The sequence below is a fragment of the Atractosteus spatula genome, chromosome 1 (genome assembly GCF_055471065.1).
Source record: "Atractosteus spatula isolate fAtrSpa1 chromosome 1, fAtrSpa1.hap1, whole genome shotgun sequence".
In the NCBI taxonomy this organism is placed as follows: domain Eukaryota; kingdom Metazoa; phylum Chordata; class Actinopteri; order Semionotiformes; family Lepisosteidae; genus Atractosteus; species Atractosteus spatula.
Window position 1 is genome coordinate 38,271,406 of NC_142706.1, and position 27,152 is coordinate 38,298,557.

General features: G+C 37.2%; 2 protein-coding genes across 5 annotated transcripts in view; one reads left to right on the plus strand and one right to left on the minus strand.

Annotated features, from left to right (window-relative positions):
• sorcs2 (sortilin-related VPS10 domain containing receptor 2) overlaps positions 1–8,448 on the plus strand; it is a 369,722-nt gene extending 361,274 nt beyond the window's left edge. Inside the window, exons 23-27 of the mRNA XM_088918653.1 lie at positions 3,409–3,531; positions 4,102–4,201; positions 5,165–5,267; positions 5,840–5,997; positions 6,566–8,448. Of these exons, the coding sequence (XP_088774779.1) occupies positions 3,409–3,531; positions 4,102–4,201; positions 5,165–5,267; positions 5,840–5,997; positions 6,566–6,630 (549 nt within the window). The 3' untranslated portion in view covers positions 6,631–8,448. The remainder of the gene's footprint in view (positions 1–3,408; positions 3,532–4,101; positions 4,202–5,164; positions 5,268–5,839; positions 5,998–6,565) is intronic.
• Positions 8,449–10,954: 2,506 nt separating this feature from the next.
• Positions 10,955–27,152, minus strand: part of afap1 (actin filament associated protein 1) — a 106,123-nt gene continuing 89,925 nt past the window's right edge. For 3 of the 4 annotated variants that reach the window (XM_088919841.1, XM_088919840.1, XM_088919842.1), the window contains exons 9-17: positions 24,951–25,100; positions 23,529–23,740; positions 22,733–22,878; positions 19,509–19,626; positions 17,316–17,427; positions 16,205–16,369; positions 15,687–15,877; positions 14,007–14,171; positions 10,955–13,283 (exon numbers count right to left, since the gene is read on the minus strand). In XM_088919841.1, the coding sequence (XP_088775967.1) occupies positions 13,257–13,283; positions 14,007–14,171; positions 15,687–15,877; positions 16,205–16,369; positions 17,316–17,427; positions 19,509–19,626; positions 22,733–22,878; positions 23,529–23,740; positions 24,951–25,100 (1,286 nt within the window). In that variant the 3' untranslated portion in view covers positions 10,955–13,256. Of the gene's footprint in view, positions 13,284–14,006; positions 14,172–15,686; positions 15,878–16,204; positions 16,370–17,315; positions 17,428–18,716; positions 18,954–19,508; positions 19,627–22,732; positions 22,879–23,528; positions 23,741–24,950; positions 25,101–27,152 lie in introns of all 4 variants that reach the window. The other variant, XM_088919843.1, reaches the window with a different exon arrangement.

The window sequence follows — 27,152 nt, forward strand, 5'->3', positions numbered from 1 at the left end:
TGGAAACAAAAATCCGTCCTTAACCATTCGGACAACTATGCAGTAGTCCATATAATCAACAAAGGAAGGTCTTCATCCCGATCTATCATGAAATTTCTCCGCCGCCTTAAATGGATTTCTCTCACACATCAATTCATCCTCGTAGCTGCTCACATTCCAGGTCACCTTAATGAGATAGCTGACTCTCTCTCTCGCTTTCAATTTCAGAAATTCAGGAACTTGGCACCAGATGCAAGACCAAACCCACGCGCAGTACCTCCCTATTCGGAACTCACGTTCCTCTGAATCATCCTTTCCATCACTACGTCCAGCTGGCCCCTGGACGTAGTGATGGCCCCCGAACTCTCAACTCTTACTGGACTGCCTGGAAGGGCTTCCAATCCTTCCACCTCTCCGCGAACATAAAATTCCCTTCTTTTGATATTCTCACCGTATCATCCTTTGTTTGCTATTGTAGAAACTCACTCAAGGTACGAGCATCCACCACCAAAGTATACCTGTGCGGCATCCACTTCTTCCATAAACTCCTTTTCGGCACGACCTGTCCCTCCCTTATCCACCCTCAAATTAGTCTCCTGCTTAAAGGCTTTCAGCGGCTTGAAAAACCACTTCCGAACCAACGCGCACCACTTACCTCGGACATCCTCGAATCCTGCATCTACGTTCTCAGGTCGGGTTACCACTCACCCTGGGTCGACCGCACTCTTGAATCTTTATTCTTGTTAGCCTTCTTCGGCTTCCTAAGATGCTCTGAAATTACCGCCGCTTCCACATCCTTCGATCCTTCTTCTCAACCCTGCTTATCCAACATCTCCATCTTATCTTCTGATACACTGACCTTCTATCTCAAGAAAAGCAAAACCAACCAACTCGGGTCTGGAACTCTCATCTATTATTTCAAACTCTGTTCATACATAAGCCCATACGAGTCTCTATCCCATTATGCACATCTTCGCACCTCTGCCGGAGCTTTCCCTACTGACCCTCTGTTCGTAAACGCGAAGGGCCGTATCGTGACCCGCGACTGGTTCCTCTCTCACCTCCATGACATCCTTCTAACCGCCAGATACCCCCCTGAACAATTCTCCGGGCACTCCTTCAGATCAGGGGCCGCATCCTCTGCCGCTCGCCAAGGCATACTCGAGTATCTCATCAAGCAACTCGGCCGTTGGTCCTCCGAGGCTTATTATGCATACATCAAAACTAACCCCGGTATCCTCAAGCAGGCACTTTCTCTCCTCAGCTGAATTAGTTTAATAATCATTTGGTTTTTGTTTTTGTTTTTCTGCACTGGTGACTGGGGGTCCCGCTTGGTTCTTTTGGGGGTCCTATCCTCCCCGTCCAATGGCTGGGAGGTTGGCCCTCAGCCAAGCGGGTTACGCCAAATCTCTCCATCTCAATAAACGATTCTAATTTCTCCCAAGCTTTCGGCTGCTGTCATTCCTCGTGAACTGAAAGTAGTCACAAGGGTCAATTATTTTTGCAATACAGCTGTTCTTCTTTGAATTGCTATTAAAATCTTCAGGGTGTAATACCTACTGTAGATTTCTTTTAAATTTTACACTTTCTATGTTGTTCATTTTTCCCCACAATTAATTTTATAGTTCTCTTTGACAACAAAACTTTAAAATCAAGTTACCTTTACCGATTTAACTGATTAGATAGAGGAGGAAACTCTATTTTCTGCCAAAAGAAAAGGATGTACATGACATTACCTTGTTGGAATTGAACTTCAAGAGGCAAACTATTATGATTGAGAAAATAAAGCATTTGCAATATTTCAAATCAAGTTTATGAACATTTAACAACTTCAGCATAATATAATTAAATAAGGTCTGTTATGTCAATAATATATTTTTTACCGCCATTATCATGTTCTCCCTCTCCTTTATGAGAGTGGATAACTGAGTGACTCTAAATTTAATGAAAACTGTTACATCTGTCCCCAAATGTTCCATTATGAATGGTTGACTCCATTGTTAAGCATGTTTCCAGAGCATTCACTAAAGTTAAGTAAATGAGTGTTACACATTTCCCAGGGCCAAAGACATTCATTTTAAATTGACAATTTAATACAACAAAACGCTCAAGTCTCTGCAGTGGTTTTTACATGTCAGCTTCAATGATGTAAGCTAAAGAGGATGTGAAAATCTCAAGACAGCTTTTAAAGCACTCATTGAAAAGATTAAGTGCTATCATTTCAGGCTCTATTTCTGTTTTCAGTAGGAAGTAGGATCTGTCAGTATAATGATTTCTACAAATAACTAAATCAACACATTGGATTTATTGACAACTAGGATTATTTTCTGGGAAGATTCAGAAGGATGGCTTGCATCATAGTAGGAGGAGTAGAACTCCATTTGTGAAGAACTTAATAGGCCTACTGTATCTTAAAATCATTTTGTAAAGTGTTTACTATATTTTCTTAGTCTGGGAGTTCTTCCTTATTCTAAATATTTATTCCTATGTAAAACATTGTAACTCTAAGCCTGCTTGAGTCGTGCATCTACAAAAACATACAAGAGGTTGCAAATGAGCTCATCTTGCCTGTTTTATTGTGTGAAAATTCATGTTCAAATCCCAAGTGAGATGCGGCTGCTTGAACATAATACAGTATTTCACTCATATTGCCTCAGCACATTCCAGGGTGCAGGTCAGTAATTGGATATAAGAATTTAAATCTGATTAAATAAATGATTTGAAAAGGTTTTTAAGAATTACAGTACATTTCTTGTTATGGGACTTTACAGAGTCAGGTTCAACCACATTTCCTGGAAGCTGGTACTACAGAGTCCTTCAATTCTCTGTTTGTTTCCAGTTTTGGCCTTAAATAGGCGTAAAATTTCATTTCCACTTGTGCCTCCAAGGCGATATTTTTCTGCTGATTTTGAAAGGGTGCCTTGTGTTGACTAGGTCAATGCCTTTCAGAACCAGAAATACTGTTGTAATCTCCTATGTAATATTTTTTATTCTGTTAATAATCACATTAAAATGATCAAATTAAAGTCCAGGCAGTATTGTTGTAGGAAACATACTATGCTCCTAAGGGCTAAGTTGAATAATTCCTTTAGGGTTCATATAATCAGATACACCCCCAGCAGTAAAAATATAAACCTACACATTGCTTTGCTGATTTTTGTCATTCATTTTTATTGAAGCAGCTTGAATCTTCAATCTTGAAACATGCAATACAGATTTTAGCTTGTATTGTTGCCAATTGAAATTTGTTACAATTCTATCAGACATGCATTTTTAGTAGGTATAGGCAGTCAGAGAAATGGTTGATTAGCTTTTCTGTTAGGAAATGGCCTTGGGTTCTCTTACATTCAGTGTGTACATAATAGAGGTTAGTAGTGCTGGAAAATAAGTACAACCCCTGCACAAAATGTTAATACTGTTTTATTTCAGGTCACAGATATTCCACAGGAGTCTTTGGTTACCATGGTGAAGCCTGGCCTCCCAACAGCAGCTGATCTGTATGTGCTTCCACCTGAGAATAAATCCGACAAGAGAAATGCACCTGTTGATAAGGTAGTGTTTTGCACTGAACACACTTCCATGGCAAGACAGAAAGAAACAGCTGTAGTTCATTGAACACAATTCACCTCAGATTGCTGCAGTCGAAAGCTACATTTCTTAAATTCCTTAAATGAATTAAAGAGTTTCAAGACAAGAAGCCACTGGGGACATTTTTCCTCATTTATAGCATTATTGTATAAGTACAGTGGTACCCACGGTTTAAATTTTTTACATTTTTAAACTGTGCTTACCACGGTATCTATTTATGGAAGCTGATCTAAAAGTGCTAAAATACTTGCAACTTGCCCTGTTGAAATCTTGTATTTTAAAAATGTCCTTCATGAACCAGTATGATCTTGCCTTGTGTGTACTACTGCGTGTTAACCTTTCCATCTAGAAGAAAACACTGTTGGCAGACAATATATTTAGTTTCTTAGAACTTGAGGTGATTGCTGAAATCCGAGAGATCAGCCTTGCAGAGCAGAAAGACTATTAGTGAGTCAAGACATATGTGGGTGTTGGAGTACAGATTTGGATTCTCGTATAATCTAGAGCTGCGTGTTCGTTCGTGTTCTTTTTCAGAGAATCGCCACAATAAAGCAAACCTTCAATGAGAACAACGTTAGCTTTATTGTGAGAGGAGGTTTGATAGTGCTGGTAAATCTGGCAGACCCTGATCCAGGTAATAAGTAAATGTGTGCTGTATGTTGGGTAGTAGTGGGAATGAACCTGATAATGAAGTGATTTAAAGATGTATTAATTGTATGTGAATGTTGAAGGAACACACTGTTGGTATGACACTTCTAAGAGTTAATTTGTTCTGAATAAAATGTTTTAGAACTGCCTCATAGAAACATTAATGATCTTCCCTTAACTGAACTACTGTAAATGCCTGGCATGAAAAACTCATGAAGTATTTGCAAAACCTCTCCATCTACTGTACATGATTTACAATTTACAATAGACGAAGTGTTTATGCCGTCCCCTTTGTATTTATAAGACCTATTTGTTCCTCAACCAGACTTTACAGAACAATTTACAGATTAAATTGCTATAATTCATGGGGTAGCACCCAATCAACTACTTTTTCAAAATAATTTTGTTTTCTGTGATTAAAAAGAACGCTTTAGAGGTTAAAAAACATTTTTGTGTTGTCAGTTTGAGTAAGAAGTCATTATGACATTACTGCTGGGATACCAAAACTAAACAGTTATTTGTTTTCTGCTTGCATATGTGCATGAAATATAATGTTGCAGTATTCTTATTGATTCACTATTAGTTTCTGATCTAATCTCACATATCCATCACATAAAATCACCCTTTACGTAATACTATGTTTCAAACCCTTGTGGTCTGGCTTTCATCAAAAAATATTCGGTTCATAAAGTTTATTAAACTACTTAATTTGAAAAAATTACATGTTACAAGATATATATACAAGATACATTAAATAAAATAACCTAAGGCCTCTGTGTATTTGTTTTTTCAAAGTAAAGTTGACCAAGTATATAAGAAACATATTAACACTCAACAAAGTTGGTGCAATTTCATAGTCAGTAATTTTCATTTTTTTTAATTTTCAGAATATCCAATGTTTCTCTTTCTGGAAGACTAATGAATATAATTTCTGGTTTGTGTTTTCCAGGCTCTGGGAGGGGCACAGCAGGACCAGGGGTCTGGGCTCTGGCAATGATATTTGTGATCAGCCTTGTGGCCGTTGGTGCTTTCATTTTATACAAATTCAAAAGGTGTTTATGAGACTACAGTTTTGTCATGTGCTCCTTTTCCGGACAAACAGTTCTGAGAACTGAATTTCCTGCAGAATACATATCATCCCATGCTTTCCTTTTAACATGTCTGTGATTGTGCAGTGGGCTGCAGGATAACGCAGTGGTTAGCATTGCAGCCTTGCAGTGCTGGGGCCCTGGCTTCAACTGGGATGCTATCTATGTGGAGTTTGAATGTTAACATGGGTTTTGCTGGATGATCCGGTTTCTTCCCACAGCCCAAAGACATACGGTTAGCTTAATTGGTTTCTGGAAAAATTGGCCCTGGTGTGAGTATGTGTATGTCTGTGTTTCTGTATGTCCTCTTGATGAATTGGCGTCCCATCCAGGGTATATCCTTCCTTGTCCCAGTTGTTTGCCAGGATAGGCTCTGGCTCCCCCGTGACCCTGAATTGGATAAAGCAATTAGAAAATGGATGGATGATTATGCAGTTGACAGAGTCACGGTTCATTGATCTTTTAACAGGATACCATGGATTTCATTCTTTGAGTTTTCTTTATTATATGTATTTGTCTCGCACTCTTTGTTTTAGAAAACTTCCTGGTAGAAATGTATATGCCCAGATGCACAATGAGAAGGAACAGGAAATGACCAGTCCTGTAAATCACAGTGAAGACACCCAGAATATCATCCAGGGGGAGGAATTTATTGATGATGACCTTGACTCACAAACCCTAGGTAACGCAGGAGGTAGTCCAACTTTTAGTATCTTTCTCAATACTTATCCTCTGAGTCTATTCATATTATGCAAGTAATTGAAAAGTATGGCATTCGTTTTTCAGAATTTATACTTAATTGTAATTTCACCAGTTAACCTTAGTTAATATTACTCTGTGCATTCATCCAACTTTTTGCTTTTGTGTTCAAAACCGCCTCTCTTTACATACTTATCAGATATTGATAGATAATTGTGGAATGTTCAATGCAACACTCACATGGAAATGGAACTAGAAATCCAATTAGAAACAATTAGAAAGTATTCAGTATGGTTCTGGGATTGAAAAGTTTAACTGTTCTATTTGAATGAAGTAAATATTAATATATGTTGTATACAGTCTTGAGAATAAGCCAGGAACTCCTACAGATAAAAATAAGTTGCAATACTTTCAAGGTCAGTTTTTTCCACTCATTTCTCTAACAAACAAAAGTAATAACATTACGATACATAGTTTGAACTTATGAAAGATTGTAGTTTAATAGGAATTGATCCAGATTTAGTGACATAAAGAAATGCCAGTTGTTTCTGTTGTCATTGCAGGTAATCACTCCGGTGTGGTCCTGAGTATAAACTCCAGAGAGCTGCACAGCTACCTAACAAGCTGATGGTCAAAGACCAAGCAAACTGCACAGACTCCTCTCTATATTTTATTACACAGCCTGAGATCTTAAGCAGAAGGAAGAAAGCAGCTGAATCTCAGTTTATACCACAGCAGCAAGTCATCTTTTCCAAGTTAAAGGACTGTGTATTTTACACCTTCTGAGGAAATGAAAAGAGTGGACTCCAAACAGCACTTAACGTAAAGGGTCTCAGTGACTTAACCTGTAATTGCCCTTTGTAGCAACAACTCAAGGCACACCTTGCTTTAATCTTTTAATCTAACATCCTGTCAACTTTCATATCCAGTTTGCTTTCCTTTGTTTGTTACCAAGTTGACTGTTGACAAAAAGTTTTTATTTTATTTGTCCTTGTTTAGTTCATTTACAAGTCACAGGGAGAAGAGGCCGATACTTAAAAAGAAGGAACTCCGTAAATTCTCAAAAGACGTTCTTTGGCTCTATGCACTAAATTGCAGTGGTTTACATGTATAAAATCATTTCCGACCAGCTGACGTATTCTCAAGATTAGATCATTTCTATGTTTCGAGATAACCAAACAGGGCACAAAGAAGAAAGAGACAAATGCACAATGATATGCTGCATTGTGCTGTACATCCTGTAAATTTGATAAGACATTCAAGTCTAAAGCAAGATTAAATATAAAGAACCTTGTCTTGCCTATGTTGTGCTCCATTTATTAATACACTATCCTACTTGATAAATATCTTACAAGACAAATTCATGGAGTAGACATAAGCAACACAAATACGTAAACTTTAAACTCTACTGCTTGTTGTGTCTATAAAATAACAAGTAGTGTTATTCCTAGTTCTTTTTTAATGGGTTTCACTGTGTGTATACATAATAGTATTTGATTTGTCAAATCTATCTCCATTTTACATTGCTGATTATGCAGTGGAATCTAATCCAGTTTCTAGTTTCACATATTTGCCAAAACCTTTGACTGGAGTGCACCAACACCTTAAAATGTTCCAGAACTAAAAACACTTTTAAAACACAAGTTTTAAAACAATAGTTTAAGTTTACTCTTTACAAACATGTACTGTATGTTGTTCATCCAAAAATGTCAGCCCTAAAATAGTATTTCAAAGGAATGCATTTGGTTTTTACTTAATTTTCACATTTTGTTGCAACATATGGTACACCCTAAACTACAAATGTTTTTTTTCAGTAGAGTGCAAAACACTATATTGAATTTGCTTGAGTGTATTTTCCTGAATCCACATACATTAGTTAGCTTTATACAGTATTCTCACTGTGCTGGTGCATTCTAAGAATCTTTTATGACTTTATTTTTGTAGAAATACTGCAATGAATTAAAAAAAGTGTATTGAAGCCACAATACCTTCTTCAAATGCATCTGGTCTTCCTATTAAGTACCCAGAATACTAACATGGAAGCTCTTGTTATAAGAGGTGAGGAAAAATAAAATTTCTTCAATAGTTTGCATTTATGTAAACACTGGCACATCATAACTCACACTCTATTATACTGTATCTCAAGTAACATTAATTCCTCCAAAAAAGTTAGCTTATTTGTATTTAATGTACAGTGTTTCAATGGTAACGCATTTTAAATATTTTATTTAGGAAACGTAATAACATTGAAATGTGTTTATCTCACAAACAACACAAAATATATTCTTTCCTTGGACTTTGACAGTACTTACCCAATCTGTGAAAATATGGTAAGTAGCATCATAGTTATAATGCCAAAAAAAATACTTTAAGTGTGCTCATTTTAGTCGATTTGGTAAGATGAAGCTACATGAAATTGTTAAATAAATGGGTCTCAATAACTCTGAATGAAAGTTTCAAGCACTGATTATGAATTTCTGATTTTCTGATTTTCTGGGAGGTTGTGAACTGACAAAACACCATGATAAATATGGTTATTCCCATTATGGGTTTCAAATGTTAACATTTTGTGTGAGGTATGATAATCAGCAAAAGAATTACATTTTATTTCACAGAAGTTGTGGTTTCAATAGAGCCTATATTAGGCAGTCAAATGCTGAGATGTTCCCTTTAATTGTTTTTGTATATTTAAAAAGTACACATTTATATATCCATATTATACTAAATGTACACATCAACACCAGAACAGTCCCACAGATGCTTTTCACAGTGTTTCTAAAGAATTTTTTCCACTTTCACAATAGAACAACAGCTCATATTTATTTGTGGAATTGTCATTGACACATTGGAGGTTAGGCTTTACTTCAACAGTTGGTCACATATTAGAAGGACTGACAAATGGAACAAACACATAAAAAACTGTAGAAGGCTTCCACTCATTTTTCATGTTTTTTTTAAATATTTTTATTAACAGTAATCAGTGGTACTCCTGTTGGTAGTACTGTAAATGTATTATTCATTTAGCTTGAAGCTAAACAGAAAGGGAAAGCTCACAACTGTAAACATCAATTGTAGAAATCAAATTAATATACAGTACAATTGTAATTTAAACTGTACAGACAACAGAAGAAGAGTATACATCACAATAAATATATTCTTCAAAGTTGTACTGAACGTATTTTAAAAATGTCCTACTAATTCTGACCAAAATTTAATTGATTAAAAACACTAGCTTCTATCTCAGAGATTTTGCGCTGCTTCAGACCACAAGCTTAATAAATCACATCAATCTCTCAGTGTTGTGTACCACGAACCCTGGTCCACTTATGTGTACCAAAGACTGCAGTTGCCATGATGTCTTATCATTACATTAGTAGAATCAGTTTCACCACTCAGTACTTAGAGTAAAACTTAAAGTGGTCAAATTGCACTATTTGCTTCATTCTAAAAATTGAAGGATGTGTAATTAACAGGCTGAGGTGTTTTCTTTAAAGTCTCATTTCCTTCATGCTGGCCTTAAAACAAAGAACAAATATTTAATTGGCCACTTCTAGTAGTGTCTTGAATAAGTCTGCAGTACGTTGTACTGTACTTTGTGGTAAGTCCTTACTTGTACATCTTTTGTACATATGCACATGTTGGCTTGTTATTAGTTTTTTAGTGATGTAATGTTTGTAAATTTTTTGGGGTGGTCAAAAAGATATATTTGTTGACACAGAGTATGTGAATTTGACTGCACAGTTTATTCTTAATGTTTTCAGTAAATGTTCGGATGCAACAAAACCGTGCATATAACCAAGCGTCCAGCATAGACACATTACTTCCTCACTGTATAGATTTGTTCTAATTTGATCTGCTCAATAAAGACTTAACATTCCTCAGAAATCAAAAACTTGCAAATGTGGTGCTTACTCTACTGTATACAGGACATACCTGTGCTCTGTGTTGCATCTTAAGGTGTTCTATAATTTTCCAACTTTCACTTCAAACTGTATTAAATAAAACTGGATTCAAACTCTTTAGAAATTCTTCTCAACTATTTTTTATAATTTGAAGAAAAATACGATTCTGAGGGTTTACAAACTGCGGAAAGTTATGAAAACCACAACCAGGATTATTTTTCAACAAGATGCCAAGATTTACCAGCAACCAATATCACCCTGCAACTTACAAGTGGCAACCCACTGAAGCTAAGCAGGCGTTAGCCTGGTCAGTACCTGGATGTGAGACCTCCTTGGAAAACTAAGGTTGCTGCAGGAAGAGGTGGGGCCAGCAGGGGGTGCTCGTCCTGTGGTCTACATGGGTCCTAATGCCCCAGTATAGTGACAGGGACACTATACTGTAAAAAAAAGGTGCTGTCCTTTGGATGAGATGAAAAACAAGGTCCTGACTCTCTGTGGTTATTAGAAATCCCAGGGAGTTTTTTTTTAAAGAGTAACCCCAGTGTCCGAGACTCATAATCTCAGGGCAGTGGGTTCATCTCCCGCGTCGGGCGCCATGTCCTCCATGTTGGAGGTTGGGCACAAGGCTAACAACCCTGTCCTGTAAAAAAATTTAATGTTACAGAAACAGCAACAGGATGTTGCTGCCCCTAAATGTCAGAAGGCATAATGGGCAAACATCCGTCCATTACCAGTAGATAACATTAAGTAGTATATATGATACAGCCCGATATCTCTAACAAAATGTCTTTGGCTTTGTCTTACTTGTCATAAGTAAACACTGAATATGAATTTTAATCATACAGTCCTGTAATCTGAAATCCTCTGTACAATATGTTCTGCTTCGGTGAAGATGCACCATCTTGGGTTTTTTTTCAGTAGGAAATAACATAATCTCCTTAAAAAAATAATTTCTTCAAGGAGCAAAATTATAATTTGTTCTGTGACAATTATAGGATAATCCAGCAGTTTGATAAAATGTTATTTTTGGGCTGAAAGAAATAAACATGATTTTGAAACAGTTTATCTTTATTATTTCTATACAGATGTTTTCCACCAAGTCGGTGTCTGTCATTGAGGGTAATACATGGAATAAGTCATTAAGGTGCAAAACAAACAAAAAAAAAAGTGTCTTTTCTCCAACTATTTACATAGTTTTCACATTTATCACATCCATCTCTTCTGCTTTTGATCTGAGATTCTGGTACCATGCCTTGTACTGCTTTCCTTTTTCACTCTGCCTTCTTAAAAGATGATTTCAAGAAGGCAAGGAAAAGAACTGCTAAGGTTACAATCCCTGAAGCCAATTTCAGATTGCCCAACAAAAGTACCCTCAGTTTGTTTTAGGATTATCCAAATGTCCCCAAAACAATAAAACCAGACAGGAATGTCAGGATTGCTTCTTGTGGTACAATGTTGGGTATGACTGAACACTTGCCAAGGCAATGCACTTTTCAACCCGTAAATCTCAGATACTGCACAGAACAGATTTGAATAATACTTGTTTGCAGAGACATGGGACCCCAAAAAACAGCTGGATAGCAGAGAAGAAAGAAAAATATTTACAAACATGAATGTTAACAATTGACATTCTGAAGAATTGAAGTCTGTGGCAATTACTTTATGTATACACTTAAATAATACTTAAACAAATTAAATAACTTAAAAAGAACTGTTTCATGTTTTGGTGATTTCTTTTTAAAAGGTCAGTGAGAAAGAAAATGTACATTAAAAAATTCTGTTTGCAGTAATACCATTCTAGATGCAGATATCTAGACAAAGCATCTAAAGATACTTTATAAACTGAACACATTATACAGTACAAGTACAGTACAACTTTTCCATTTGAAGTGCTACTGTGTTTCACACAGAAAGAGTAAGCTTCACTCCTGAATAACACAAAATGCTTTTTTGCCTTGAAAGAGCTAATAAATGGGGTTCTATAATACTGTAGTAGTCTGTAATTAAAAGGACTAAAAGGTTCTTATTTATCAAGAAAATCCACCAAAAAGACCAATAACTACAGTAAATCTATCGTAGGCACTGTAATTTAGGCAACACTAGTAGGCAAATATGACAGCAGAACCACATTCTGCAGCTGTACTATAATATCCTGAACTGTATCTAGCTGACAAATGTATGTTAAGTAAAACAGGAGAATGAAATAACTTCCTCAGATGTTTATAAAGAGTTGTCCAGACTCTAATGTTCTAAGTGCCTGAAAGTTGAAAACCATTTTGCGTAACTGCAGTGAGTGAAGTGAAATACCTAACAATTTGTCGTAAAGACTATATTTTGTTGCTACATCTGTTTTAATTGGATTATGCATTACAGTTTTTCTAATATACAAAGCTGACTTTTTTCCATCAGTTTCTACTTTTATGCATTGACATTTTAACAGTGTAAGAAAGGTACTACTTATTCTTACTCAGATTACAGTGATAAGAGAAGTATTGGAATGTGCCAAAAATTGACATATGCACCATAAGCCTAGAACGTAGGCTAAACCAGTGTGATGAATAAAGCAATGCTTGACAATGGCAAGATACATTGGAAACAATCTGCATAAATTCTTAACAGGAAATCCAGCCTTTTAAAATCCAAAGTGTAAAACCCAAGGTGTATTTCTCCCAAGACAAATCTACTTTGTTTTTATCAAAAAGGCTGTTTTTAATAGATCTGAAAGTATCTAATTTCCAGCATATGCTGGATGAAGCAAGAACCCAGACTAACAGGGAAAAAAAACTTTTCATTCCAGTTCCAATGGTTCAGCATTACAGCATGCCCATTATATGTTCTCAGAATTTTGGCTTCAGTATTTGAACACACTTCCACCCATAGTGAAATCATCTCAGGGAGGCCAGACCAAAAGCTTTAAATAATAATATAAATAAGAAAGGGAACTTGATATTTAGTTTAACATTTACAAATAAATATTTTAAGGAATTCTGACCAAATTCTGACGCTACAGTTGACAAGCTTAAAAAGTAAAGAATGTCTTTTCATTTGGCATGTTTAAATTCCAAAAAAGAATGGACAGTCACTGACGTTTTTTCAGGTCAATAACACAATGGCCACAGACTTTTATAATGGGAAAGAAGGACACAAGCATGCTGGTAGTAATAACTGGTATTAAAAAAACAAATACGATAAGGAAGATTTTCCTTCTTAGATTTATAATGTTGTATATATCACCATTGTCCTTTACGGTCCACTTGGTATCCATAATCTTTTTTTCAGAAATCCTTCTTACTGTTTGACTGTTGCTGAAAATAAATAAAAGGATCAATCATGGAGGTACTGAAAATCTTGATTATGTCCCGGTTTTCTTCTCCCACTCCTGAAAAGAGAAAAAAAGGCATGCCTGAGGATGCATTAAAGAAGACATGTGCATTAAATTCTTCAGAAATATCATGTTGGAAATTATTTATAGAATAATAGGAACACGCAGTAAGAAAGGTTACAAACAAGATGTGGTCATACTGCCTATTTAGCCTGTTTGCTAGTTAGCAGTTGACTGATCTAGTCATTTCTTGTAAGATGCCAGGGTACTGGTATCAACAACATGGCAGCATAGCTGTTCTGTACTCCCAAAACCCTTTGAATAAAGAAGTGTTTACATAGAAGTGTATTTTAAACAGTGAACAGTAGTTTCCACTTGTGTCCTCTGTTTTATTATCTGGAGATTTCCTAGTCTGACTTTTAAATCTAGTAGTCACGTAGTTACTAAACAACATTACAGTAACTTAAGTTGAAGACTAATGTAGTTTATATTTCCTTTTTTAAAATTTGTGAAGCCAATTTTACTGGATCTGAAGTAAGATTGCATCCCTAAACAGCCCTTGATTCTGTGTTTAGCAGGCATTTTTCTACATACTCTTTAAAGCGGAGAGCAGCTATCCTGTTGTAATTCTAGCCTTTGTTGCATTTTTAATGCCTCATAGAATACACAGTTCGTGTAAAAACAAAAATAAATGTTTCCCTGAATGAGAAAGGAAGTCGGGAAAAAAATGAATATGAAAATCTTAAAAACAGTCTTGACTGAAGAGAAAACCAGGCGGACCTTCGCTTTTCGGAGAACGTGGCCGCGGACTGGGGAGGTGGTCTGAGTCGACTGCCGCCTCAGCAAGGAGGCGCTGTTCACCGGCAGGGAGCAGGTCTCAGTGTCGCTGGTGTCACAGCTGGAGGCCGGGGAATTATCTAGGGTCCGCCGCATGAACACGGGTGACTGTGAAAGAGCAAAACACATCAGTCCTGTGAGCTCCTCATTGTGGCCATATTGAAAAAAACATAACAGTACGAAGTGACTAAAGTCTACCCACATCTCTGACAAGAGGATTGCCCTAGAGCAGTGGTTCTCAAACTGTGGTACGCGTACCTGCAGTGGTACGCGGAGTGCTGCCAGGTGGTACGCGAAATGACCCTGGAACTGTGTTGTGTGCGCTGAAAAATCGGGACGGGTTTTCATATTTTGTATTTTAATACGTGTCGAATACGCAGCCTTCGTACTACGATACCACTCTATAGGAATGTGTACTATGGACGCAAGTGACCAATTGTATTTAAAAAAAAGCTACTGTATCTCCAGCAAATAGGGAGGTAGGAGAATGTGCGTGATTTTGGAACAATGCCAATGTTGTAAGCACAGGAATGCATAGAAATGTGTGCTACGAATGCTGGTAATCTTGTGAGCACAGGAAAGCGTGATAGATAACAGAAAAATATTTAAGAACTGTTCTGAGTTAATTTGAGAAAAATACACCGAGTGTCTCTGTGTTTCGCTCCCAAGCGAAATTATTATTATGTGTGGAGAAAAAGCTGCTAAACAGCTCGACCTGCTGCCCCCCCGAAAGACACAGTCACTCATAGAATTATTGAAATGAAGGACTATATCAAAAGTACGCTGATAGAGCGCGTTAAGATGAGCAGATATTTTTCACTGCAACTAGATGAGTCTGTAGTCGATTTGGCCAATTTGCTCGTTTTACTTTAGATACGAGTTTGAGGGCATGTCCCATGAGGACTTTCTGTTCTGTAAGCCGCTACCAACAGGAACTACAGGAGAGCACATATTTCAGCTTCTGAATGAATTTATCGAAGAGAATGGCATCGACTGGATAAAATGTGTTGGAGTTTGTACAGACGGTGCTAGAGCGATGACAAGCCGACACAGCGGTATAGTTGCACGATATAGAGAGGTTGCTGCAGAAATGAATGGACGCATTGCAACATCCACCGTGAGACTTTTGCAGTCAAGAAAATGCCTGACGATTTAAAATCTGTTAGACTGTTGTGAATTGTATCAAGGCTCGAAAAATTAATTCACATCTGCTTTGCTCGACTAAACAGGCTCACCCCTCTCACTGAAATGGTGCTTTTTTATTATTTTTATTTGTTGTTGTTACTGTTTTTTTCTGTAAAACACTTTGAGAATCCACCTTTAAAGGCGCTATATCAAATACAGTTTATTATTATAATATTTATGATATGTATGTGCGCTCATGTTGGTCATTGAGAATTTCTGGGGTTCCTATGAGATGATGACTTGTAGGTGGTACTTGGATGCTTTGGTTGGATTAGGGGTGGTACTCGGTCCAAAAAGTTTGAGAACCACTGCCCTAGAGGTTTCAATGTGTAATTCAGATGCAATGTTTCAAGGAAACAGCCTCACAGCCCCTGTTACTAATTATTCTGACATTCTGCTGTAAGCGTCAACTGTTATCTTGCAGCTGCACTGGCTCACCTGAGGGTTGGAGGTCCCTGACTTTGGCTCAATTGTCAGCCCCAACGTGATGCCGCCATTCATGGCTTTCTTCAAGCTCTCCTTGACCTCCGTCAGCTCCAGCTCCAGATTGACGCGCTCCTCCTCCTTCTTCTTACACTCCTCATCCACCCTCTTCAGCTTGTCCTCGAGAACAGCTTGCGATTTCTTGCCTTTGGTTTGCAAAAGATCAAAACGAAAACACATGACACACCTGATGGGCACTTGAATTTTGCTGCCCGTTTAATAAGCTCCATAGAAATATGCAGACAGACAGAGGACCATCTCCTACAGTCATGACTTTACCAATTCATCCTTCCTCAAAAGCCAGAAGTAAGCCCAAATAAGGGAGTCAGTTAGGACATGGAGGCAATAAAGCTTTCTAAATTGCCAGAGAGTTTTATCCATTGAAAAAACCTGCTATTTGCCAACTGAATGACCTCTGCTCATAAACCCCCCCTACCCCTCCTCCTGTGTTTGTCAGAATTGAGAAGACACACCTGTACAGGTTTCAAGGGCAGCTCTGAGGTCTCGCCTCTCCTTCTTCAGTTGTGTAAGGCGGTTGCGAATGTCCTGCTTCTTCTTTAACATATCCTCTTCTTTTGCCTGTAGTTTCTTTGCATCAGCCTCAACCCTGTTCTTACCATATTTATACTGATCTGTGTCTACAAAGAGATTCAAATGGAAGTAAAAAAATAACAATGAAACCCCTTCCTTTGATGGAAGAGATAGTGGGAACAATTTTAGTTGCATCCCACTATATATTAGCTTGACTGACTACCAACAATAGCAATAGCAAATACTGGAAAACATTGGAAATGGATATTTTGAGCACTTGTCTCGCGCCATTTTCTATCGTGACCATCATAATTAAAAAAATTAATTATTTTTCCCCAGTAACATCTTTTATAATAACTTTAATTCAGCTTGTTGTGCAAATAAAGCTAAAATTTACCAGATAAACTGGAGGCACGGGATCTTACGACAAAAATGTCATTATGCATGACACGACAAAAAGATTTTGTCCCTAAGCTGTTCCATCATAGTGTGCTCCATTTTATTTGGGCAGCTCAAAATATATTTCCTTCTGTAGAATTGTGTAATTGGCATTTTCTTAAAGTTTCTTACAGAGGTTTAAAGACATATCTGGATGCTCAATCAGCTTTGAGACTAGAATCAAAACTACTAAATACACAATTTAGTGCACCATAACACCAAATAACACCACATAATCCAATAATAATTATTTTTAATAAATCAAATGACATTTGCAATTTTCAGTCACTTCAATGTAAAATATTTTTACATTTTAAACACCTTGATTATAACATCCCAGCACAAAATTGTACACATTTCTTTAATAAAATTACTTTCATAAACCATCTTTTGAGCACTCAGTTGTTATAACACTAAGCTACCAGTCTCTCAACTGGATCTTAATCAGAAACAAATAACGCTACTCAACCTTAAATTAGACAGCTGAACCACTGAATTGATTTATTATAGCTTATCTCTTAGCATTACACTGCCTTTATAAATTTCTTTGTAATCTGTGAAAATAAAATCGCTATTTCAATTAGTTAAAATGAAAAAAAAATCATGATTGCTTACTTGAGTTTGTGCGCTTAATTGGCAGGCTTCCATTTTGCTTTTTCTGCTGCGTTTTTTCCATTTTCTGTTTTCCTCCCACTCCATTGGTCACAGGAATTTTCTTTCCTTTGAACTGTTCAAGGTTTTGAAAGATGTTGGTTAGATTTTAACCTTTTTCATTTAAAATTAATTACAAACAAATACAAGTATAATGTATTTATGACCAGAGGTATGTTTAAAGGCCTAATTCTACTTCCTGACATCCACTGTTTTTATTTTAAAGTGCTTAATCAAGTAATTATATAACAGAATACTGTAAAATCACAATTATTTTGGGATGGATGTCTACTTTATTAATGAAATACCCTTTATTTGTTCATACGTTAATGAAGTAGAAACAAAAACAAATGAAGAATTAATGGGTCTCGCCTAAAGAAGAATTCTGAAAATGTCATATTGGACATTTGGATCACATTTGCCACAGAGAGCTCTCTGACCTTAACCACAGTGGTATATAACCACTACTGAATGTCTTCCATTTCACTTCCAAAGAGGAAAAAAAACATATTGAATATGGGTTTTGGTTGGATTTAATTTAAAGTCATGTTTCCTGGTATTTGGTTATTTAAAACAAGTATGACTTTGCTCTGTTCAATGCTACTATGATTGCAGCTATTATGATTACATATTAAGATTTACATATTAAGACCATCAATTTCTTTTAATGTTATTTAATTAGGAGCATGAATAAATCTAGAGGGCACTCTATACATAAGTAACATACAAAGTACCCTAAATTACTCATCCGTAACACACACTTCCCTCCCAAGATGTACACCTTCCCTAGTAAAAGGAGGACTTAATGGACTGCCCTTGCCCAGCAACAGCAACGTTTGCCAAACATTCTGAAACAGAAGACAGACCTTACCTGTTCAGAGATGCAAAGTTGTAACTGACTGCGAGGAGCAGTATCTCTGTACAGTACATGGTTTCCAAATGTTTGAACACAACGTTTTAACACTTCACATATTAATAAACCTACCCCGTACTTGCTTTTTTTGTGTGTACGAGTGTTGACGCTGGGGAAGGATCTTTTAACTTCAGGTTGTCAAAGTAAAAGTGTCGGCCGTGGAGCCTTCTTCAGGTGTCACTCCTGAAGAAGGCTCCACTGCTGAAATGTTGTGTTTTCTTTCTTCTCTTTTCAGCATGGAATAAACCTATTACTTGTTCCTTTGCAGCCTACGCATGCTGACGCAGCTACCCACCTAAAGTAAAAGTGTGACAGACAGACAGACAGACGGACGGACGGACGGACGGACGGACGGACGGACGGACGGACGGACAGACGGACGGACAGCAGAAGCTGTGGACAGCAGGAGATTACAGTGCATGGCAGAGATTGTGTTAAGGGTGGCAGTTCACCTGAGAGCTCGTGCCAGTGGAAGCCCTCCCAGCAGAAGCAGTGTTAGTGACAGGGCGTGAAGAGGACACTTTGGAGGATACAGGAGTTTTGTAATGACTAGCTTCCTGTTTGTCAGCAGAGGAATGCCTGCTAGACTTGGGGGTGTATCGAGCTGCGAGCTTTGGCGAGGGCATGTTTTCATACAGGTCAGCGTTCTCATACAACCCCTCCTCCCTCCTGTGTATGTCCTCAGGATCCTTTGAAGGCAGCCACGCATGCAGACAGACACGAAGCAGACAGGTGGAAATTACAAATGGATTAGTGTAGAAAGTGTTAAAAGAATTACCAATTACAACTTTATTTCAGTGGGACAGTTCAAAAGAAACTTTAGACAAGTAGCGGGATTAAAAAGCTAAAGCAACCATTCATGGTAAACATGCTATCTGGCAGTTGAAACAGGAAACTGGAAACAAGAGCATTTCAGACACACCTGCAGTCTGCCAGCTTCCAGCGAAAATGTATAGAAAGTTCTTATCTAAAAAACCATCTCATGAAAGTTCGAGTCCGAAGCTGGCACAAGTGTCTGTAGTTACTTTTTGAAAGGTGGTCTGTGGTACAGTAGGTGCAGGGAAATAAGAAGTATGAGAAGTTCTTATTCTAAAGGTCCCATAACGTTAAGACTGCTAACAAGTACAAGATCAGCAAACTCTTTAAAGAAAAGCAGGTGGAATACCATAAGCCCTGTGGGCGTGCACAGGGAAAGCTCAGATAAGCAGAAGCTTTTCAGAGAAATTATAATAAGAGAACCGTACCGATCCATTTCCACAGGGGACATCATCGTAATGGAGGGCCACTCCTGAGGGGCAGGCATAGCCATTTACAGGGTTATCCAGATAAGGGTTAGGAGAAATGGCACGTCTGTTGGTAAAGCTGAAATTGGAAAGAGACACAGGAAGACAGGAGAAATTAAAGGCCTGAATCATGGTTCATGATCAGCATGACGTGTGGAATGGGGTCAAAGGACATCTTTCAATATCGGGCACAGTCAGACACATACATCAAAAGCTCACAAAATCCGTGTAGATACTACAAATGTAACTAAAATATTTGCACAGGCATACGCATTCCTAGCAGCAGGAATTTGAATTTCAAAGGACGACTGTAATTCAGTTTTCAGGACCACCACTCTTGCTGTTATTGAGTTTCATTCAATATTCCTCCATGGGAATAGGTGTTAAAATAAACTAAGACATGTGAAAACAATTTGGCACATCATCAGAACTTCAGTAAGACATCACAAATCCCTTCCATTACCACAGTAACAAGTCTGCATGGATGGGAACATTTAGATTTTAATTGCGGGTATTTAAAAAATTTTTTTACTTGTTTGGTAAAGCAGTTTCATATTCAGTGGAAGATTAAGTACAAATTTGGAATTAGGCAGATTATGCTGACAAAACAAATTATAGAATGTTTTTGCATTAGCTTTATATTTCTCAAAAAGAGAAGAACATAACATGCACTGTAGGGGTGACAGCTCTGCTACAGGCACTCTGCAGTAAGGATTTGAACTTGTCTGCTCCGAGCTCCCACTGGCTTACATCATGGGACTACGCAGTAGAAAGCTCCTCAGTCCTTTGTAAAATAACCCCCTCCCCCCAACAAAGTTCTCATTTTGCTATTTCAGCTTGCAAACATTTAAAGACATTATAAGTAGAATCTGTCCCACCTACGCCAAAGTGATAAAGCTAAAAAATGCAGAGTATATAAAGAAATTTGATTTTTAAAGAAAATTAGAGGATTCTTAATTTTAATATCTTGTTATCGTAATTAAACACAAAAACGTCCTATGTAATATGTGACAGAATTACTTTTTGAAATACTGATGTATTTCACAAAACATTTCCTGAATCAGAAAGAAACCAATAAAAGCTAACCATGACACTAACTCTGACCTAGTTAACAATTAAAGCAACATCAGGAACTGAATTAACTCTTTCCAAATTAAATGTTAACTCTTGACTTTCATGGGTGCAGAACAGGGTTCTTTGTTTAAAGCATGTCTTTCTCTAAAATACTAGTTGTACAACGTAAAACAGAATACAGATTCTGGATCACAAAATTCATAAGGACCCTGAGACACAAGTTGAAATTAAGTTTAGGAACAGTAACAACGGAAAACATTTTTTTTTTACCAGAGAGTGGTGGCTATCTGAAATAATTAAGTTTACTCAGTGTGATTCTTTGAAAAATTGATGAAACACTGAACTCTTATCTCCGAACATTATCCAGACTGTCTCCTTTTGTTTGTGATCATTCATATGTTTCTACAGCTAATAATGGGTTAAACTCTTTCACAAAAGTAAGCACAGTGTCTGAACTGATGATGAAGAGAATAAGACAGATCATTGAGCATTTTAATTAATTTGATAACATTTGATACAAATTGTTTTTTTTAAAAGATGTTTGATCATTTAATGCATGGAAACAGATCAGTTCTACTTTGAACTTCAAATTATAATATCAAATTCAACTTAAGATGCATTGAAACTGATTTTAACATAAATGTGTCCATTTAAAAAAATGTTCTGTGAGAAAAGTCTTTTTCATATCCATTTTAGAAAAAAAGAAAATGTCCGAAGAACTTTTCAAGGGCATAAGTAAACCACACCAGATGTCAGCTTCTACAAATCCTAAAAATGATCTTAGAAAATACTTTTTCCTATAATGCTATAATAAACCACACTTAGAAGCCAGTCATACCCTAAATAGAATACACTGTAACATATTAATCTGCTGGTTTTGCATCTTGCTGTTGCTTTAGTACTTTCAGCTTACTTTACATTTTTATTAAAACAAAAGGTCAAAAAGGTCTAAAACTTTAAAACAATATTGTTAAAAACATTAACATTAATGAACATTAACAAATGTTTGGATTTTATGATCAGTTGTTGTGATATATTCCATGTCTGGATTGCCAGTACAGCTAGACAGTACACAGAGGTTATCAGTAATAAATAATTTGATAACTTTCACTTCTTACATTTCATTAAACTGCTCTGCAATAATGTGGACAAGTAGCACCAAATATATATAGATAAAAGCAAAGAATCATTTGCCTGAACAGCTATTACAGCATACCCAGCTTCCAAATTTCACTGCCCAATGATGGATTTCAGATACACATTAATTTAAGAACATGATGGAACCCAATACGTTAGTCATCTGTCATGAATTAACAAACCAGCACAGATATAGTTCCATTACAAGGCATTACACAGCCTTTCAAGTGGTCTCTACAATATGAAATATGGGCTCTTTTTTGATTGATTCTTTGCTGCACAAGACTACATTCCTGTTCAATGTGGTCTTCTGGCTTACAGTAAGGCATTTGTTTCTTGTTATCTTCCCATTTGTTCGCTGGGCCCACACATAGTTTTCCAGGAAAAACTTAACTATTAATATTTTAGTTTTTAATGTGGCTCATACTGTAGGATTATTAGCACAGAAAGTGTTAACACATTACAATGTTCAGTTTGCAAAGGGAAGCAGAACAAAAAGATTTTCAACAGTGCTCTTTTTAACTTATCATGGGATTTGCACAAAAGTATTTCTAAATCATTTTTCTCCACTGATTTTCTAGTGCCTCCTATCACAAAGCACTAAAGCTTCTGTTGGCAGAAAGGGAACTGGAACAACTGTGCTGTTTTTTTTAACTTAAAACTACAGCATATCAGTTTTAGGTACTAAAAAGTGGGACAAAAATGTGTTCTTCTCAACAAGTATGGACAATCTCCAATACTAAAAATAATAATAATAAAAAAACAAGATGTGCTCCAGGGCGAAAATAATGGGATTTTGCATCTATTCAGACATTTCAGCTAACCGGTAAATTAATCTGAATTTTTTATTGCAGTAATGAAGCAAGATTAAAGCTCCCTTTTCCAGTTGACTGGAAGGTGTCATCCTTTCCAGCCACAGAAAACAGACGTATCATCTCAGCATTTTCCAAGACAGTTCTTCCAAAATACCTTACCAGAATGATTGCTTTGCCAGCTGTATGACATTTGCAGTGGTTTCCACATCAATGTAATCATAGTGCAGTGCAGCAGGGTCTGTTGTCGAGCCTGTTTCTGCCAACAGAACTCCAAGCCACCTGCCCATTCCTTCTGAAGACAAAGCCTGTGGGAAGAGACAGAGAGACACTCAAAGCCCTTTCCTGACTGGGTGTGATGCTCATACTGTACAGAACCCCAATTAATTTTAATTACAATGAAAACCTCAAAGCACATGTGCACTCTCCTAAAATGAAAAAAGCACAGACTTTGGTTTTCAGAGCGTGGAAGTGCATTTCATTCCCCAAAAGACTATATCATTATCAAGCATGCTTGGGGGAATCTTCTTCATTGCAGCGTACTTCAGAAAACACGACTGGAAAATAACGTAGTGCATGAAATGCATATTCTGTCATAATACTGTGTTTTCTGCATGAGTACTGCACAAAGATTACAATTTGCTTTTCAGCCAGACTTGAGTTACAAAAATGGCTTTACCCAATGATCCCTACTACACCATGCTATTCATCATAATTATCACTGGTAATTATTTAAACACTCACTTTCTAAGATTGGAAGACAGCTCTTGACTAACCCTAGGGAGAAAAACGAGGCCACTCAGCAAAAGAGCTTGTACAGTCTTACAGAAATGGGAATGTGTGAAAATCCAGGCAGCAATACAATCTCCTGAGGAACTGGCAGTTAAGGCAGGAGATGATTCACTGAGACTTTTTTTTGTAGCAATGGTTAGCAATTCCAAACAAACAGCTCTTTTACCTCCAGCACTGCCACTTCTTGTCCATTACGCAGCAGCCGGAAAGCCAGCGGGTGTTTGGAATCCAGGCCAGGGATGACCTCACAACCTCTGAGTGGGATGGAGGCCATGTGCGTCTTCAGGTCACTCCGGTCCTTGTGGAGAATCAACTGGTTGTCTCTGAGCCGGCACCAGCGCTCCCTCCAGCGGTTATTGGACAGCACGTTCAGGTAACCTGTCATAACAGCCAAACATTTCTTAAATTCTTTACATGTAATGACACAAATTTGCTGACATAGCCGCAAGGGTGATCAGATTGGAATCCAAGTGCTAGGGATTGGAGAGTCCTGAAGCTTCCAATGATGCCTGAAGGTGGAGGAGTCAAAGCTCTCTGGAGACAGCTGAGGGTGCAGTAATGAGTGGTACTTGAAGTCGCAGCAGAGATAGGCTGGCGACTTACAGCAGGCTGGTGAAGTTGTAGGGATTGCAGCGGAGCAGAGAGAAATGGCTGTGGTCCTGACAGTGGGCTGGTGCAGTGGATGGCTGCCAACTTGTAGCAGACTGGCAAGGCTGTAGAAGTCGCTGGTGAAGCTGAAGAGACTGCAGCAGGCTGGCTGCAGACATGTAGCCGACCAGAGAGGCTGTCGTTGTCACAGTGGGCTGGGGCGGTGAATGGCTGCCAACTTATAGCAGACTAGCGAGGCTATAGAAGTCATAGCAGAGACAGGCTGCCAACTAACAGTAGACTGGCGAGGCTGTAGAAATTGCTGGTGAAGCTGAAGAGACTGCAGCGGGCTTGTCTGGAAACTGGCTGTAGCCCATGAGAGAGGCTGCCGTTGTTGCAGTGGGCTGGGAAAGTAGTTGGCTGCCAGTTTATAGTAGTTCAGAAAAGCTGTAGAAGCCGCAGGTTAAGCTACCAGCTGGGTTAGACAACACTGCATCCGCTATCCAAAAAGGATGCGTTAGCACGTCCAGAGGGGAGTACAGTCTGAGTATTGGCAGTGAGAGATCAATGACAGAGCACCCCTTCAGTAATAATTAAGAGGTGAGTTTAAAGGAATAATTGCGCACCTGATTAATGGGGAAAAGGGACAGATCAAAAGGCGAGCCGACTTGAGCCACAGGACGACTGATATTTCTCCTTTGAATGCTCCTGGTCTCTTGTGGCAACCGCAGGCTATGAGCCGCCACTGGCCCGGAGCGTCACATTTAATAGAATGAATATGAACCATCATACTTGTAAATTGCTATTTTACACTTATGAATATTGTGGCATCCTATAATAGAAACCAATCTATATATACTCAGTTTTGCAGCTAAAGTAAGTAGATCTTGACCTGTCTAGTCTATTGAATATAAGGAAAGTCTTGTATATCCACCCTTGTCAGGCCAGTGTATTGTCATGTTTCTTTGCTACAGAAAGCAACTGCTATTTGCCCACATACCACAGGTGGGTACGTCCTCCTCTGCAGAAGAGGTCTGCTCATCCGTAGATGGCTTCTTCTTCCCAAGGCCCATTATTTTGGTGATCTTCTTGCCAGTGACTTTACTCACTGGACCCTTTTGATCTGCCTTGGAGTTCTTCTTCCCTTTACCTGGGACAAACAGCAACAATAGAACAACTGACACATAAATCCAGAGTAAAAATTCACTTTGATTAGAATCTATGGTGGGGGGGGTGGGGGGGGGGAACAAAACCTCGGTTGAGATTTTTTTTCATGCAAAGAAGGAATTGGAAGATTAGCTGTGGTTTATCTGAAACTTAAACAAATAATTTACACAATAAAGAAGGCCTTGAAACCATCACAGTAATCTTCCTTAAATATAATTTATAAAGTATATATGACAAAAATATAAAAAAACAAAGACGTCTTTCCTCTTTTAAAAATGAAACTCAAAATAAATTGAAAGGAGCTGCTTACAATATGTAATATTGTCTAGAGAGACAAGTAAGGAATAATGGCTACATTTTTCCAGAGATAAGTTTTGCTGTATTCAAACGACAAAACGCAAATGCATCTTTTTATCATTTTTATTTAATGGTCTGCAGTGGGAGTTGTTTTATGCAGAAGATGAGCTCTAACCAGTAAAGGCAAGAGTGAGGGACTGGATGACCTTGTTCTGTCTTTGGACTAGATTATTAATTTTGTTCTGAAATTATGTCGTTTCAAAAACTAATTTCACATTATACATTTTAAAATATTATTTTTTCTCAATTTACCTTTATCATATTATTTTCAGTAATTCAAAACTATAAAAGTGTTCAAAACTACGTATTTAAAATACATTTCATCAAATAAATAAATTGCAGACATGAGTATACATTTTAATGAAGATTGAATACATTCATTCCAGATTAAGTACAACTGGTCAGAAGAAAAACAGAAGTACTGTACATAAGTATGTTTAAACCATTCTTGGCAGTTTGCCTTTAACCGTGGTTTGGTTGCTAAGTGAGACATCTTGAATACTAAATTAATTTTAATTACACAGAGCTGATATGTTGAGTTACAGGCCAGATAAAGTACTCAGACTAGTGTGACTGATAATACATTTCTACCTACTTTTATGAAATACCTGACATTAAATTGTACACATTTAAACTTTTGAAACAACAAACAAAAGTATTAAGTTGGCTTCAGTTATCCGAAATAATGAAGGATTACTAATTCATAGATTTAAGAAGAAGATCATTTTGTTTTACATAATAATCCCACACCTTTAGAGATTTCCCTGGTTACTAAAGACTCCACAATAATATCACAGCATTTTCCAAGGTTTAATTATTAGAACTATTCACTGGTACAGAGAAAAAAAAAATCCAAAACAGAATCTTCAGTTTTGAGTCCCGCAGAACTGCCAGTGGAGGAGAGATAAAAATGGTTAAACTAATTTTGATTACTTAAAATCTGTAGAATTCCAAGATATTATAATAAATATAATTTTTTTTTTTACTTCAGAAGCATTCCTGCACATATTGTGTGCTACACCAAAAACTGGTACTTACAATTTTTACTGTTATTAGGAAAGCATACCGTAGGTAATTGTTATTTTTACTGTTCACTGCCAAACAGAGATAAGAAGTGACTTAAGCCATTCATATTGTGGCTTGTCCGAGAGTCTCCTGTTCAAAGTTTTACCAGTGGACACCACTGAAGAGTCATTCCAAAGATCCCCTCTAGGGGGCAACAGTACAAAATGTTTAGTAGATCACCCCAAACACAAGTGACAGTCAATAACCAGAAAACAGCAGTAATTCAAATGCAACCTTAACTATAATTTGATTAATTCAAAACCCTTGTCTTTTTACTAAGTGTAACAATGCACCTTATGAATACAATCACAAGTCTTCACTTATCCACATGTTTTTATTTTGATACTAATATTATTATTCTAATAATTTTTTTTCAAAATAAAAGGTCTGGGTCTCTATAAACAATATATAAATTACAAAAGAGTCTTACTCGGACAGGAACAAAAACAGAGGGATATTAGAAGAAATGATTTGTTCTTCTGTAATACTATCATAGGATAAGTGCAATGCACATTGTACTATCACCCTGAAAATGTAATCAAATGAACTTTCATATTTTATTTAGTAAATAGTAAATTTTGATGTAGATTTCTTAAAAGTAAATTTTAATAAT